Genomic DNA, 17,974 nt, shown 5'->3' with positions numbered 1-17,974 from the left:
AAAGGCAAACGTTAGTATTTTTTAAACATCAGATGGATAGATTAGTTTTGAGACAGTCAGAGCTTTTTGGGGTATTCATTAGGATTTGTATTTTAAAATTTTGAGTCTGTAGATTGTATAGACGTCTGAAGTTATGAGAAGTAGTCCACATATTGGAGGAGGAATGAACCTTGACTGTCACCTGGTCCAACACTTTCGTTTTGTAGTTGAGGAAATTGTGGCCTGGAGAGGTTAAATGAAAGGTGTGAGGTCTTGCTATTAGTATCAGAGCTGGAACTAGAACCTACCACCTCATTCTGACATCAGTGCTCCTTTGTCTATGGGGGATTGGCCACCTGGGAAGTAGAGCTCCTTTCTTGTGAGGTAGTACATTAGCCACTCTCCCATTCTAAGGCAGTAATAACATATCACAAATTGCCACAATGTTTTAATACTGCTCTAGATTTCCTTGGACATTGAGTAGGTTTCTGGCCATGCTCCCCACCCCTATCCATTGATGCTTGTTCATGCAATGCAAAACAATTTTAATAGGACTCCAGAAAAGTCTTGACATAGTTTACTTCCTGCCTTCTTAATCCCTCTCTGCCTTCACTTTCCAAGTGTCCAGGTGTTTCAAAGGCCAGTAGGACAAGCCAACCCCCAAAGAACTAGTCACCTGACTGCTTGTTGCTGGAGTTCCTTAGCAGCCAGAAAGCTGCAGGGTTAGGTTTGTGGATTGACAGTGCACTGTTCTAATTACTAAATATTTGTTTGACATTATTGACTTTTTTATGGTAGTTAAAAAACAATCTCAATATTCCCAGGATACCTTAGTGTAGGGCAATGAAAGTTGAGATTGATAAACACTGTGGCCTTTCATCTATATGACACTAGGATTGACTTCATATTACTTGTCTTCAGGCAATAGAACAATCAGTTTAAATAAGAAAATATATTCAAGTCTTAACATGCTTTTAAATATATTAAATAACTTCCGAAAACATTTACTTAAAAATATGTCAATAATTAGCTTTGTATAAATAAAGCTGCTTTGGAAGTTTCTTTCTCCTGTGATATTTAAGTAAAAATAGAATAATTAGTGTTCTATTTTAGGGAGTGATTTCCCTCTTTTTCATTAGAATATTTTTTCCTCTGGAATCAGAAACAATTGGGTTATGAAGTAATGTGTTGCCATGGGAGAATCTTATTTAAATCTCTGTGTTCTTTGGAAGCCCTCAGTTCCTTGCCATGGAAGAATCTTTTTTAAATCTCTGTGCTCTTTGGAAGCCCTCGGTTCCTTTACATCTTGAATCTTCTGGCTGTCTACTTCTTTTATTTTTATTTTTGGCTACCAAGCATTTGCCATCTCTTTGTGTTGTTGCTGAATTCCTGGCTCCCCGGTTGACCTCTGAGTTCTCAAGCCACTAAAGATATTTAGCACAAACTTAGAGTGATCACTTAGAGAAAAGTCTTTTATTTCTCCCTGCCAGGAAGGCAGAAAACAATTCAAAACAACAGGACATCTTCCTGGCTTTAGTGACTTTTGAAAAAAGTTTTAACTGTACTTTTATTTGATGTTTATGGAATGAACTAACATGTTCCTTTTTAAAGAAATGGTGAGAAAACAGGTAGATTATCTATTTTTTAAACCTGAATCCTGCCTCTTGCCACCTCCCCAGCAAAGTTGTCTCTCAGATAGGTAGTCCTTCAAGTTCAGAGAAATGTATGTCAATTATATAGGTTTAGCAATAACCTTTGAATTGCTCTGAAATCTCCAACTTTTTCATCTTTACTTTTCCATAAGTCTTTTGTACCTTAAAAAATTCTTTCTTGACTCTAAGTTTTCCTCTCTATTACTACCACACCCTATTCCCTTATAGTCAAGTTTCTGGAAAAAGTAGTTTATATTCAGCATTTTTATATTTCTCTTTTCCCAGTCATCCTTTTCTCAAGTCTATATTTATTTCTGTCCAACCAATGAAATTATTCTAACAAAATTACTCTATTATTTATTTTTGCATTACAAACCAAACCAAAACTTAAGGGCCTAAAACAGAAACAATCATCTGTTATCTCTCTTGATTCTGTGAGTGACTGGGCTCTGCTGGGTGGTTCTTCTGCAGGTGCCATTGGCTGGCTTGCTGTCATCTGTAGGGGAAACTTAGGTTGGAACATCCAAGACAGCTTACTCAAATGGCTGAAAGTTGGTGCTGGGGTCAGCTAGAAGGTCAGATGGTGCCATTGACCAGAAGGTTTTGTTCTCCTCCATGTGGTCTGCCTACGTGGCTGAGTTCTAAGGCAACATTCTAAGTGCAAAGGCAGAAGGTGAAGATCTCTTAAGAACTAGCCTAGGAAGTCCCATCTCATTTACCCTCAGATTTTTTTTGGTGAAAACTGGCCATAGGGCTAGCCAAATTCAAGGGGAGGGGAAATACAGTCTATTTCTTGACAGGTTAGTGGCACAGTCACACTGCAAAAAGCTGTGAGAAGCAACCATCCTGTAAACACAATCCCTAAAGATATCCTAATTAACCCAACCAATCCTGTATAGCATTGTTGCTATTGGTCACTCTCCATGATTTATTGATACTACGGTTTCTTGGTTTCCTTTCTATCTCTTTGCACATTCATCCTTAGTTTTTTTTTTTTTTTTTTTTTTTTTGTTTTGAGGTGGAGTCTCACTCTGTCACCCAGGCTGGAGTGCAATGGCGCAATCTTGGCTCACTGCAACCTCTGCTTCTTGGGTTCAAGTGATTCTCCTGCCTCATCCTCCCAAGTAGCTGGGATTACAGGCACGTGCCACCATGCCTGGCTAATTTTTGTATTTTAGTAGAGACAGGGTTTTGCCGTGTTGGCCAGGCTGGTCTTGAACTCCTGACCTCAGGTGATCCACCCGCCTCAGCCTCCCAAAGTGCTGGGATTACAGGCATGAGCCACTGTGCCCAACCTCATCCTTAGCTTTCTTTATTTGCACTTCTTTTTCTCCTTGCTCCTGGGATACTGGTGGTCCCCAATTTTTTTCACTTTTTTGTGTGTTTTCATTTCAATATGTTTGTTAGAAAATCATATCTGCACTCATGGTTTAAACTTTGATTTATTCATTCATTTGACAAATATTTATTGAATGCACATACCACCTGCTGGTTTAAAAAGCTGTTGATGTGTACTTTTGCAGGTTCTGTACTGCACAACTCCAACAGGTACTACATTGTTTTCACACTGATTTGACATTGTAGCTTTTATATTGACCATCTTCTCTATGTCTATGTCTATATGTGCCTGTGTCTATATCTATATATTTGTCTGTATCATATCAGTGGTTCTGAACAGGAGAAGTTATTTTGTCCCACAGGGGCCATTTGGCAATGTCTGGAGACATTTTTTATTCCCAGGAGTTGGTGGTGGAGGCTACTGGGACCTAGAAGTTAGAGACCAAAGGCACTGCTAAAACCTCACATTGCACAGGACTGCCCCTCATAACAAGAATGGTCTGTCTCATAAAGTCATTGTGCTGAATTGAGAACCTGCATGTTATCTGTATCTGCAATGCAATTTCCCCTTGAACATTTCCAGTGGCCTGTCTGCCTCGTCCACCTGTGTATTGAGTCACCTCAAAATCTTACACATCCAAAAGCTGAACTTATGATTGTGTTGCTTCAACCTGTTCCTCTTGATGAATCCAGTGTCTGGGAATGCCACCATCACCCACCTGACTGCCTCTGGGCATGCATCACGCCAGCCTACTTTCCACACTACTGCCACAATGATGGATTTTTCAGTGTTGCACAGACAGCTAAACACCTATCTCTCTTGATTTGAAACTCATGAGTGATTCTCCGTGGATTTCACATAACAGTTAAACTTTGTAATGTGGTTCAGAAAATATTTATGGTCTGACTTTTTTCTCATTTCCTATTGTGTTTTCCCAGTCCTTTTTAGTTCATGCATCCTGGCTACCTTGTGGTTTTCAGAATGTGCTTTCGTGTGCCTCTCAGCCTTTGTGTATGCAGAAAGGCGACTGTCCTAGGAGTATGACCAACCCTCCTTCAATGCTAGGCTTCAGCCACCTCCTCCTGAAAGCTGTCTTGTCATTCCCACCCCTACCCCTTATCAACTCCAGGCTAGAGTGGGAGACCCTTCTTTTTGCTCCTTCTCTGTAGACCCATAAATGCCCCTGCATTTGGAGGCCCATAAATCTGATGCCCCTGTGGCAACTGCCATGCCATCTGTCATATTTAAACTTTCAGCTCACATCCTGTCAGCCAGGCCATGAGCTTTTCTGAGGTTACCAGGTAGTGTTAGCCTCTTCAGTGCTGGCACATATTAGGGGTTTAACAAATGTTTGTTGATTAAAAGAAGGGATCCAGAGGGGCCACTTTTCTTCTTCCCAGTGGGAGTTACTGGTTGGCATTAAAGGTAATGTATTATTCCAAGAATGAATGGGAAGCTGAATGTCTACCGGTGTCAAAATAGTTGAATAAAGTATGGTACATTCATACTGAATATTTTTGCAGCTATTACACAGGATGGAATAGTCTGTATTAAACTAGAAAGAAGTCCGTGATGTATTGTTAAGGGAGAAATGCATGAAAACATTTTATAGTATGATGTAAATATAGGTGTGTGCATATGTTTGAATAGGATTGTATGATCATACAGTATAAGGAAAGACATGCTTCAAACTGCCAACATCGGTTACATTAAGCATGCCTTATTCTCATAATTAACAATTGATAGTTAAAGAGCAAGCAATGGTATTCAGAAGTTAATTTCAAGACCAAATATGTAGCTGTAGATAAACAATAAAGATAGGAGATACTGTAAAAAAATATTACTTTAATGGCTTAGGAAAATGTTTACAAAAATGGAGATCTCTTTTTTTGGTATTCTGTTGAATGCTTATATACGCATAGAAATAAGTGTGTAAAGATTTAGAACAAAATGTTAACAATAATAATTTCTAGATGGCAGATGATTTTTCTCTCTTTTGGCTTCTTTGTATTACGCAATTTCACAACAATGAGCATGCTTTATTTTCATAAGAGAAATAAATTATTTCTAAAAATAGAAGATAGTACATAAAAATTGGTACCATTAAGTTGTCTGTTATCTGGATACCTAAGACTTGAAAAAACAACAATTGTATGAAATTATTACAAAATGAATCCACTTGAGAACAGCAGTTTCCATGTAACATTTTTATTCTTTTCTTTTAGCAAAGACTGAAGGAAGAGAAGGAAGCCAAGCGGGCTCTTTTGGATGGGAGGCATAACTACTTATTTGCAATTGTGGCTTCCTGTTTGGACCTGGACAAAACCGAAGTGGAGGATGCCATTCTTGAAGGGAATCAGGTGGGATGCGTTTCACTTCTCACTGACTTGATTATGGAGGGCACAGATGGTCTGTTGACACAGTCCTGTGGCAGGATCCCATGCTGTGCCCAGAGGGAGGTGCCTGTCGTAACGTGGACAGGGCTCCATTCTGATTCTTTGCTCGTGCTTGCAGAATGAGCTTAAGGCTCTCCAGCTCTCCAGGTTGAATAGGGGCACTTACAATTGTCATTTGAGTTCCGTGATTCTGACGGCATTGTCTGCATCTGTCTACATCCAGTGAAGCTGGGCTCTCATGCCATTTTGGAAACTAAAGCCGGGGAACAGAATCTCCTCTCAAGTTGCCAATTCGTCTTTTGTGCATTTCCCCTGTTCTAGGCGCTGGATTTGTGCCATGATTTTCTGGCTTTCACTTTGGTTTGGCAGCTGAACCTGCTTTCTTTTGTTCCTAACCTGCTTGCTTTGGTTCCCATCTTCTGCTACAATTTTTCTTTAAAACTGGGGGTGTGATTTGCTTTGTGTTTGACCTTGGTTGGGGAAGGCCAAAATATGGGAAGATATAATTTCCTGGGCAGTGAGAAAAGCATATAAGCAGCCCTGTGATGATTCCTGAAGATTTTTTAAAGAAACTAATTAGACATTAGGGAAAAAAAAGGAAGAAGGCAAGCCCTTTCTGTTGACAGGGTGCCACACCGTTGGGAACTCTTTTCAGTGGTAGGCTTGTAAATTTTAACAACTGGCTTTGGGCAAGGTTGGAGGAAGTAGACAGGGAGGTACTAGTTTGAGCATCTGCTAATTTCTGTGGTGTAAATACTCCCACAATGGCTGGTTCTAAACTACTATCATCATGTTACGAAATGCTGAGTTGGAAAGAGTTGTGATCCATTGGATATCCTGGGCCAGTACGAGCCATCTGCGGCACACCACTGGCTTCATTCCTTCCTGCTGGGCTACTCTGGTGGGGTTAGTAGGAGTTGGGGAACAATTAAGAATGGGTAACACGAAAATGGGTAAACTACAGGATGGATCAAGTGGGAACTGTGGAAATGTGCTTCTCCTCTTTCTCCTTCTCCTCATAGCTGACACTTATTGAATGTTTACCATGTGTCAGTCCCTATTCTCAGTCCCTTTCATACATGATTTCATTTCCATCTTGATAATACCAGGAGGTAGGTAATATTATTCCCAGAATATGGAGGCATAAAAGCAGAGAGGTCCAGTTGGGGAGATTGTTCCAGAGGTGAAGTGCTTTACTCCACCCTGCTTCCCAATTCAGACATCTGGATTTGGGAATATGCAAGGGGAAGAAGCAGGCAAAAGTTCAGCTCTGTAGGGATCCCAGGTTAAACTCCTATGGCAAGGTCAGAACCCAGGAATGTCAGAAATGGCGGTTTAAAGAAAGCATCTGGCTCAGGCTTTCAAGCACAGATAGGAGGGATAGGAGCTTCAATACTGACTGTGATGGAAGCATGCCCTTCACTGCATTCTTGGCCTGGAATTGAATCTTGGGGAGTCCTTCCTCCTCTTCCCTGTGGCATCTTCAATCGTGGTGGAAATTGAAGGGGACTTATTTTTCACATTTAATTGTTCAGGCTATATTTTATCCTTTAAAAACATTATTTTAAGATGTAGTAAATACACATCACATACAATTCACCATCTTAACCATTTTAAGTGTACAGTTCATCAGTGTTAAGTACATTCACATTACTGTGCAACAAATCTTCAGAATGCTTTTTGTTACAAAAACAGAAACTCTGTACCCATTAAACTACCACTCCACAGTCCTCCTTCCCTCCAGCCCCTGGCAACCCCCTCATTCTACTTTTTGTCTCTAGGAATTGGACTATTCCATAGGTACCTCACACAAATGGAGTCATGCAGTGTTCGTCTTTTTGTGATTGTCTTATTTCACTTAGTGTAAAGTTTGCAAGGTTCATCCATGTTGTAGCATGTGCCAGGATTCCCCTCCTTGTTAAGGCTGGATTATATTCCCTTGTATATGTATACCACATTTTGTTTATCGCTTTATCTGTCACTTTCATCTTTTGTGGAAGCTATTGTGAGTAATGCTGCTATGAACACGGGTATACAAATATCTCTTTGAGACTCCGCTTTCAATTCTTTGGGATATATACCCAGAAGTGGAGTTCCTGGATCATGTGGCAATTCTATTTTTAGTTTTTTAAGGAGCCTTCATACTGTTTTCCACAACGGCTGCACCATTTACATTCCCACCAATAGTGCTCAAGGGTTCCAGTTTCTCCACATCCTCACCAGCACTTGCTGTTTTCTGTTTTTTGGTGGTAGCCATCCTAATGCTTAAAGGGCGTGTGGATTTTATCTTTTTGTTTTCATATGAATTCCAAACTGTGCTATTGTCTATTTAAAAGAAGTGTTTCTGTTGGTAGCAGACCATTTTTTAGACTTGTAGACTTATAGTGAGCCTCAGGGATGGGACTCTTAGTCCCAGCTTAGTGCCAGGTTGCTACTGGAAGGTGTGTTCATAGTCAGATATGTTCTCATGACAGTTTTTGTGATTATTGCAATTTAATATTAATTATCTCTAGAGTGTTAGACTAAGTTTTGAAAGGTTTGTTCTTGCTTATCTGCAGTTGACTGAAGCTTATCTGCAGTTGATCTCTATTTAAATCTCCCTTCAACAGCTCAACACTTTAGGGAATTTGCGAATATGGATGGACAATGCTTTTCAAATGTGCATAAGTAGCAAATATTTCTATGATTCATGAAATTACTTTTTTGAACAGAGCCTTTACTGTGGTGAGACATTTATTCTTTTGATATAAATGCTCCCTTTTTTATAGGATACATTAGATGCAGTCCTGTTTGAATAAGAAAGATGACAGTAAATTTTCCTTTTTTAGATTATTAATGCTGATTTAAGTGCAGTTTCTAATTTGGATTGAAAATCATTATCTTGCCTTTTTCTTTTTCCCAGATTGAAAGAATTGATCAACTTTTTGCTGTTGGAGGTCTCCGACACCTCATGTTTTACTATCAAGATGTGCAGGAAGCAGAAACAGGTATCTGAATTTGATGTGACATAACCCAGAAATGTGTTATTAGATTTATCTGAGGGTAGCTTGAAGAAGAAAGCCACTGTGAGAACGGACCTGTTTCACCTTGCGGGCGGGAGGGAGGTGTGTGTGTGGGTCCATGTGGGAAACCATTAGTGTGTGGCTGTGGCCCTGTGGAAGAAGTTCTGTTTCACCTCAAGGATGGAGGACAGGTTACAGTTGGTATTTAGCCTGGTTGTTCTAACTTATTGGAGATATTTTGTTTTCCTTGTCAGGCTGTGCTAGCAATGAAGATAATAAAGTAGATTACGTTTGACTTCCTTTTCTTATATTCTAGTTCATTCTGTGTTTTATGTTCTAGAACTTATGTTCTAGAACTTACAATGGGCACCTGTTCTAGAACTTACAATGGGCACCTGTTTCACATGTATATAGGCATTATTTCTTTTTAACATAGGAATTATTGCCAGTATGTGTAACACCCCTTTTTAGTTAGATATCACATTGTGTTTATTTTCTACTGACTCTGCTTTAAATAAGTAATATTGGATGACAGGTTTCATCATTCTCATTTTTGAAAAATTTGCAAATCTTTTTTTGTTGTTGTTATTTATTATTATTATTTTTTGAGACAGTCTCGCTCTGTCACCAGACTGGAGTGCAGTGGTGTGATCTTGGCTCCCTGCAACCTCTACCCCCCGGGGTTCAAGCAGTTCTCCTGCCTCAGCCTCCTAAAGTACAGTCCCAGCCTGTAGCTGGGACTAGAGGTGCGCGCCACCACGCCCAGCTAATTTTTGTATTTTCAGTAGAGACGGGGTTTCGGCATGTTGGCTAGGATGGTCTCGATCTCTCGACCTTGTGATCCACCTGCCTCGGCTTCCCAAAGTGCTAGGATATAGGCGTGAGCCACCGTGCCTGGCCCAAATTTGCAATTCTTTCTATGGATTCAACTGGCATAGTCTATTCTACTTTTAAGTGGATTAATGTAATTTTAAAGGCCTAAATAGGAACATAAGTTAATATCTGATTAAATGTATTATTTAATATATTAAAAATATTATATACATCCTTTTTATGACCCATTTGATAAAAGGGAAAATAGTTATTGCTCTTGGCATATAGTAAGACTATACTTCTTTGTTTAAAAACTGAAGAAATTATGCATGCAAATTCGAACTGGCATTTTCTCAAAGCTGTCAATTTGATATTTTGTGCTTAGAAAGCTTATTACATTTTAAGTGAAAAATCAAGAGATAGAAGGTTTGGTTTCTACACGAGATTGCAAAACATAAGCTCAAATGAAAGATCAAGTTTATCCATGAACGGAGCACTGGATGAAACTGGCCTTCTGTATAAATTTTACTTGGACCAAGAAGTGTTCGTAGGATGTAAACATAAAAGCAAGTTTAACCTTTAAATCTCACTGGTGATAGTCCTTCTTCTGAACTTGGATTAGAATGCAGGCAATCCCATAACTTACCTGGACGTTCTTAGATTACAAAAATTTCTATAGTCATTTCAAATTACAAACACAACCTCAACTCAAAAAGAAAAACTGTCCAGTTGATAGAAAGCAAAATATTCTTCCCTCCTCATCCTTGAGCCTCCCATTTCTCTGAAGGTTGAACTTCTGAGTAGGAGAAGAGGGAGGACCACGTGCTTTTCTCCCTACCTTCGTCTTCTACCCCTTGTCCACATCAGCTTAACTAAAGTGGCTGACGATGTGAGGCCAGAGGCAGGGCAGAGGTAAGAGGGAAGGGGGGCAGAAAAGTTTTTACTGGACTGGCACTGTCATGAGCTGCTGACCTTGCACTCTTACCTTGCTCTTGTGGGCATGGTGGTGGGTTCTCCCGAGGTGACAGGCTGTCCTGATGATGGCCTCTGAAATTTGGTAGTGTAAGCCACCAGTCTCGCTCACTCTGTCCCATCCTCCCTCAGGTGCTCCTTTTGAGTAGGATTTAAGGTGGCTCCAGTCTGGCTCTTTTCAGCAGGGCCCCCACCTGGATTCCTAGGTCCCTGCCCTCCATGGTCATGCTGTTAGCTCCCAGTGCAGTCCAGTTTCTCTCTATCTGCCTTATTGAGCACTATGCTTAGATTTCTTGGTCAGGTGTCATATCCCAGTCATTTTGTTCCTAAACTCCAGGAGACATAAATCAAGCTCTTTGGGTGGTTGGGTTGCAGACCTTGTTTATTGACTGGAGTGACTGTCCTGATTGTAGCACTGAAAGTCCTGCATCCCAGGAAACCCCCCTGTCCTGGGCAAGCTGGGACAGTTGCAGTCTCATTCTTGACCTGAGGTAAAAGTAGGAACACTTTATAACCTCACCGTTTGCATAGAATGATATGGTTTGGCTCTGTGTCCCCACCGAAATCTCATCTCGAATTGTAACTCCCACAATTACCACGTGTCTTGGTAGGAACCTGGTGGGAGGTGATTGACTTATGGGGGCGGGTCTTTCCTGTGCCGTTCTGGTGATAGTGAATACGTCTCACGAGATCTGATAGTTTGATAAGGGGAAATCTGTTTCGCTTGGGTCTTATCCTCTCTTTGCCTGCTGCCATTCATGTAAGACGTGACTTGCTCCTCCTTGCCTTCTGCTATGATTGTGAGGCTTCCCCAGCCACGTGGAACTGTAAGGCCAATCAAACCTCTTTCTTTTGTAAGTTGCCTAGTCTCAGGTATGTCTCCATCAGCAGCATGAAAACGGACTAATACTTAGTTAGCATAACTGTCCTCACAAAATCCTTTCTTAGTCTACATGCTCTTGACCCTTTTGCATTCTGATGGAGGCCTGGGAGAAGATGTCTAATCAGTTCTAGGACAACAGCTTTGAAATTTCTGCAGAATTTTTTTTTTTCCTTTGAAATTCTGTTTTCTGATGTCTATCATGCCTTGGTGCCTCGGTTGAAACTTGTTGCCTAACATCTTATTACTCATGAGACCCAGGTGATACTAGCCAGGAGTGGGACGCAATTTTGAATGAGGGGGAGATTGACCTTCTATTTAGCTTTAATGAGGGTTCACTGTCCAAGCCCCATTCAAGGTCTCTAGTCTAGCACCATGGGAGGAGATCCCTGAGAGAGGATTACTCCAAGAGGTTCCAATCCCAGGATTTTAGGATTAAACTTCTGGTCCACTCCCCGTCCCAAAGTCCACCATTAGCACCATCCTCTCACCCCAGTGATCCTGAGTGAGCTACCAGTCCATTTGGAGATCTAAACATTTCTTGGGCAGGTAAGAACACAACGGAATAGCTCAGAGTGTATTCTATGTACTTAAATTATCTACTCAATGAGCCACATGCTTGGATAATCAAAGATGGCTGTTCAAATACTGATAATAATAATGCTTACACAGGCTAGTATTCTTATATTCTTATGTGCTTTTCTAAGGTCTTTACACAGTGTGTTCATTTTCACAACAGTTTCAAATGCTAAGTTCTAGTATCATTCTTTTTTTTTTTTTTTTTTTGAGACGGAGTTTCACTCTTGTTGCTCAGGCTAGAGTGCAATGGTGTGATCTCAGCTCACCACAACCTCCATCTCCTGGGTTCAAGCGATTCTCCTGCCTCAGCCTCCTAAGTAGCTGGGATTACAGGCATGTGCCACCACGCCTGGCTAATTTTGTATTTTTAGTAGAGAAGGGGTTTCTCCATGTTCATCAGGCTGGTCTCGAACTCCCGACCTTAGGTGATTCACCCGCCTTGGCCTCCTGAAGTGCTGGGATTACAAGCATGAGCCACTGCGCCAGGCCATATTATTCTCATTTTTAAGATGTGAATATGAGAAAATGGAGGCACAGAAAGATAAAGTAACTTGCCAAGGTCACATGGCTGGGAGCACAGCCTGAGATTGAAGTTCTGAGAGTCTGACTCTAGAGCCCACACTGTTAATCATTAAGTGTTCCTACCTCTACAAGACTCTGACTCCAGCAGTATTTGAAAGATAACCAGGTATGCGGACTATGACAGAGTAGGGACAGCATGCAGAAGGGGGTTCCGAGTTTTGTAGTCAGAGCTGGTTTTTGACCTTGGCTCTGCCACCTATTGGCTGTTTGACTTGGAACATGTCACAGCTGCCTCAGAGTTGTTTTTGTTTTTGTTTTTGAGACTGAGTTTCACTCTGTTGCCCAGGCTGAAGTGCAGTGGCGTGATCTCTGCCCACTGCAACCTCCGCCTCCTGGGTCCAAGTGATTCTCCTGCCTCAGCCTCCCAAGTAGCTGGGATTACAGGCACCCGCGACCACGCCCAGCTAATTTTTTTTTTTTTTTAGTAGAGACAGGGTTTCATCACGTTGGCCAGGCTGGTCTTGAACTCCTGACCTCAGGTGATCTGCCCGCCTCGGCCTCCCAAAGTGCTGGGATTATAGGTGTGAGCCACCGCACCCAGCCAGGTTGTGAGTTTTAATAATGTACACAGGGTACCTAGCAGAGGGTCTGGAACACAGTACATGCCAGTAGATACTTTGTCCTCCTTCCCTTTTTTCACTGCCCCTGAAACAACAAATTTGGAGTGAACCTATGATCTTGAATCAAACAGATTTTTTAAGATCCTTGTAGAGCTCATTCTAGAGATTGTTCAAGAGGTGGACCCACCCAAGGCACATGGACAAGTCAACAATGGCAATATTTTAACAAGGAAACTTCATTCCAAAGGCAACCACATGGACTGTAAAAAGCATTTGTGAAACTAAAATTATTTTGCTTTTGTAGGACAACTTGGCTCTCTAGGAGGGGTAAATCTTGTTTCTGGAAAGATAAAAAAACCTAAGGTGTTCGTGACCGAGGGAAAAGATGTGGCTCTTACTGGGGTATGTGTGTTCTTCATCAGGACTGACCCTTCCAAAGCCATCACCCCTGACAACATCCACCGGGTAAGGGGCAAGAGCCATTGTTTACTCTGAATTACCAAAAAACACACAACTTGCACACAAATATTCCTCTGGTGGAGACAATCATTGTATTCACTACAGTATCTAAAACTACTTTCAGAGAAGTATTTTTTAAAAATTTAAAGCAAGAAATTAAGAGGACATTCCCTTTAAATCTTTTGAGTAAGAGGACTTAATATTCAATTTATTAACACAAATTGATATAACCTTCTGGGTGTGTGTATAACATTGAGGGCTTTCTTTTTCTAAAGAATTCCCCATGCATAATTTACTTAATGGCAAATTTTATACATTTAAGATAAGATTTCTGAAAGCGGATATATAACTTTATTTTTTTGTGCAAAGTAAAGTGCATCTGTACAAGTTTTCCCCTTCCCTGTGATGGGTGCGCTATCTTCTTGGAGCAAATAAACTGGTAAACATCTGGTGTTCTATTTATTTCATGCTTTTATTTTGATGATTACAATTTAGAATAGTGTAAAGCTTATTTCTTAACCAGGTTGTCAAACTAATTTTTTTTTTTTTTTTTTTTTTTGAGACAGGGTCTTGCTCTGTCACCCAGGTTGGAGTGCAGTGGTGCCATCTTGGCTCACTGCAGCCTCTGCCTCCTGGATTCAAGCGATTCTCCTGCCTCAGCCTCCCGAGTAGCTGGGATTACAGGTGCCCGCCACCACACCAGGCTAATTTTTGTATGTTTAGTAGAGATGGGGTTTCACCATGTTGCCCAGGCTGGTCTTGAACACCTGACCTCAAGTGATCCCCCCACCTCAGCCTCCCAAAGTGCTGGGATTACAGGTGTGAGCCACCACACCTGGCACAAACTAATAATTTATTGGGTATTTGGTAAAGTGACAACATTTAAGAAATGACTTAGTAGCTGTGTTTCATTTGAGGATCATTTTTACAGTAAAAGATCTCTTGCTTGTTTTCCAGGAGGTGAGTTTTAACATGTTAGATGCGGCAGATGGAGGCCTGCTGAACAGTGTGAGACGTTTGCTGTCGGACATCTTCATTCCTGCTCTCAGAGCCACGAGCCATGGCTGGGGCGAGCTCGAGGGCCTTCAGGACGCAGCTAACATTCGCCAGGAGTTCTTGAGCTCCCTGGAAGGCTTTGTGAACGTCCTGTCGGGTGCACAGGAGAGTTTGAAGGAGAAGGTGAGGACGAATAAGCTGTTCCTTTAAAAATGATCAGGTGGTCAACAAGCACACTACATAAGTGTGTAATGCTCCTCTTAGATGGTCTTAATTCCTCTATGTTGCAGTTCTCAATAATTTTTGTAGGCAATTTTATTGCTCCTTCAAGATGTGGTGGTGATTAGATTTAAATTTCTACAGTTTGTCATGATCAACACATTCAGGGGTTCCATAAAAAAGCTGGCAGTGGTGTAGGGCTTTACTCAGTCAGTCAGATGAGCGACTCCAAAGGCAAGAGTCAGAAATTCTTGTGGCACTGCTGTGCATCCTAGAATGAAAGGAATTTGGAACCGAAGTGTGTGTGTGTGTGTGTGTGTGTTTGGGGTGGGGGGCGGGTGGGGTGGGCGGCAGATGGAGGTGGGAAGAGATCCTGAAGAAGCAGAAGAAGGAAAGAGGAATTGATATGTTTGGAGAGAGCAAGTTGGATCCTGTGGTTCAGCCAATGATCAAAAGGGCCTTTAAGAATAGTTTTGGCAAAGGTGACATTTAGTTTCTGTATGATTTGTGCTGTTTATAATAAGTCTGTGTTTGTGATTACTTGGGGCAGAGGTTGATGGATGCACACTTGTGTGTGTGTGTGTGTGTGTGTGTGTGTGTGTGAGGGAGTGAGAGAGAGATAAAGATAGAGCGAGAGAGAGAGAGAGAGAGAGAGACAGAGGGAGAGGGAGAGAGAGAGAAGATAAGGGAATAAGAGAGATGACAGAGCTCAGATCAGGCATGTAGGGGCAGGTAGGGAAATGGATCCTATGGTCATGATGACAGTGTGACACTCTGCCCTCCTCTCCCAGGAATGCTGATCCTGCTGGGATTGGGGAAGGGGCATTATGCTTTCCAAAGGATGTGGAATGGGGGAGTTAAGCAAATTTTATCCAGACAGACACAGGATGACTCCAGCTAACACTCGAATTATATTTGTGATTAACTGTGATGGAGGGCAGACCAAAATGCAGGTTGGACCAAATAAAATGGTTGGCATTCTGTCTAAAAAAGCAGTGTTTTTTTCATATGGGTCCACTTCAATTGCAATAAAAGTATTAACAAAATGGGATGGGTCCCCAGGTGGGAGGAGGCATTCTTTCTGAGTGGGAGAGGGCAGTGGGCTTTGGGTTGAATTGTGAGGGTGTGTAGGATCACAGGGAAGTGTTGGAAGGTCCCATCAGTCTGGGGGCAGCATGGACAAAGGCACGTGGGAGTGGAAAGGAGGTATGTGCTACCTGGTGGGCTTTCCAGAGCGCTGTCAGAGTGCAGCAAAGTGGAAAACACAGGGCCCGTGGTCTGTGTGTTTTAGGGCCCGTGGTCTGTGTGTTTTACAAAAGCATCATCTGATTATTTAATTTTCATTCTAATTAGGTGAACCTTCGAAAGTGTGACATACTTGAACTGACAACCCTAAAGGAACCTACGGACTACTTGACTCTAGCAAATAACCCTGAGACTTTGGGAAAAATAGAGAATTGCGTGAAAGTATGGATCAAACAGACAGAACAGGTAATTTTGAGAAACCAAACATCAATTTCAGGTGCCACATTACTGCACTAGACAATGGAAGAAGGTGTATCAATATACGACATTCCATTTGTTAAGAGTTTTACTGTAAATCCTTGAGGAGGTGAGAGGTCCAATGTGGTTTTCATTTACTGTCATGAATTAAGAAGAGGTAGTAAGAATTCTAAGAAATGAAAGAAAATGGCTGTATATACTCATATCACTCAAATGCTGCCCTTTGCCAGTTTCTTTTCTCAACGTCTAATTTACTTTGGAGAGAACCCCTGTAGAAGCATGAGGAGTTTTCTAATTTAGTATATCCTCCAAAAGGGAGCTTGAGACTTCACCTTAAAAAAAAATTCAGAAAAGTCCTCAATGAAGGAATGAAGGTGGACATTACAGTAAAAAGTAGGCACAATTAAAATCCACTAGCCTGAGCCATGCAGTTTAACAAGGCCATGTTCCTCCAAGGTTATAGAGTAAATGAATAGCCAAGAAAAATTCCTGAGGTCAAGGCCTTCAGAAGCTCATTACAGCTCATTAAATAGGTAGTTTTCGATTGCAGATTGGGTGACTGTAGTTAGCAACAGTATACTGTATATTTCAAAGTGTTAGGTTGGTGCAAAAGTAATTGTGGTTTTTGCCATTACTTTCAATGGCTAATTACTTTTGCACCAATCTAATACCTAGAAGAGAGGACTTGAAATGTTACCCACACGTAGAAATGATAAGTACTCAAGGTGATGATACCCCAAATACTCTGACCTGATCATGACACATTCTACACATATAACAAATACTCACATGTACCCCATAAATATGTAAAATCATCAATAAAAGAAAAAAGTACGAATTAAAAATCTTAAAAAAATCCCCAAAATATAAACTGTTTTCAAATGAGGAAAGCATAAGTGGTTTTCAGTTAAAACAAGTCAAAGAAATTTTCGTTGAAGTTTTAAAAATGGATACATGCTGAGTGAGTAAAAGGTTGTTATTGGAAACATGGAATACGAATATATCATGATCCAGATAGGATAACTGATTTCCTTTTTTTTTTTTTTGCTTGTGTATAACTTTAGTATCTCCAGCCCCATGCAATGGCTCGTGTTTTTCCCCGCGCATTTGCAGGTTCTTGCTGAAAACAATCAGCTGCGGAAGGAAGCGGATGACGTTGGGCCACGAGCGGAGCTGGAGCACTGGAAAAAAAGACTCTCCAAGTTTAACTACCTTTTGGAACAATTGAAAAGCCCGGATGTGAAGGCTGTGCTGGCAGTGCTTGCGGCGGCCAAGTCGAAACTGCTGAAGGTCGTCAGCCATTTCATTTTGCCTTGTGAAATGGGAATGAGAGTTCTCTATGCATATTTTCAAGGCATAGAGTGATTAGGAACAAAAAATGTTATTATACCTTGATGAAAAACATTTAAAATTACATAATACTTTCCTCATATCACTTTGGAGGCTGTGGAAATAGTCTTTGAATGAAAGGCATTTGTTAGCTGGTGTACATGTATGTATATGTGTTATTGGCATTGTATGTAATTAAGACAGAACATGATAGCATGTTTATATATATATCTATGTTTTATGATTTCAGACCAGCTAGAAATAATAATAATGAAAACTCACCCTATCTGTATTTATTTTTTAGTCCTTGTATATTAGCTTTATATTGCAAAACAACCCCCAAACTTAGCAGCTTAAAACAGCCAATAGGCCAGGCGTGGTGGCTCATGCCTGTAATCCCAGCACTTTGGGATGCCGAGGCAGGTGGATCACAAGGTCAGGAATTCGAGACCAGCCTGGCCAATATGGTGAAACCCCATCTCTTAAAAAGCACAAAAATTAGCTGGGCATAGTGGCGTGTGCCTGTAGTCCCAGCTACTTGGGAGGCTGAGGCAGAAGAATCGCTTGAACCCAGGAGGTGGAGGTTTGCAGTGAGTCGAGGTCGTGCCACTGCACTCCAGCCTGGGTGACAGAGTGAGACTCTGCCAAAATAAAAAACAAAAAACAAAAACAGCCAATATTTCAATCTCACACTCTGTGGGCCAGGAATCTGGG

At 41.2% G+C, this 17,974-nt stretch overlaps 1 protein-coding gene across 1 annotated transcript in view; it reads left to right on the top strand.

The window, feature by feature from the left end:
* Window positions 1-17,974, top strand: part of DNAH5 (dynein axonemal heavy chain 5) — a 328,461-nt gene that overhangs the window by 76,556 nt on the left and 233,931 nt on the right. Inside the window, exons 2-7 of the mRNA XM_063664667.1 lie at window positions 5,196-5,330; window positions 8,269-8,353; window positions 13,059-13,219; window positions 14,171-14,392; window positions 15,782-15,919; window positions 17,045-17,221. Coding sequence (XP_063520737.1) covers window positions 5,196-5,330; window positions 8,269-8,353; window positions 13,059-13,219; window positions 14,171-14,392; window positions 15,782-15,919; window positions 17,045-17,221 — 918 coding nt within the window. The remainder of the gene's footprint in view (window positions 1-5,195; window positions 5,331-8,268; window positions 8,354-13,058; window positions 13,220-14,170; window positions 14,393-15,781; window positions 15,920-17,044; window positions 17,222-17,974) is intronic.

Source organism: Pongo pygmaeus, chromosome 4 (assembly GCF_028885625.2).
Source record: "Pongo pygmaeus isolate AG05252 chromosome 4, NHGRI_mPonPyg2-v2.0_pri, whole genome shotgun sequence".
Taxonomy (NCBI): domain Eukaryota; kingdom Metazoa; phylum Chordata; class Mammalia; order Primates; family Hominidae; genus Pongo; species Pongo pygmaeus.
The sequence above is the reverse complement of the archived record's forward strand: the minus strand, read 5'-3'. Positions and strand labels throughout refer to the sequence as shown.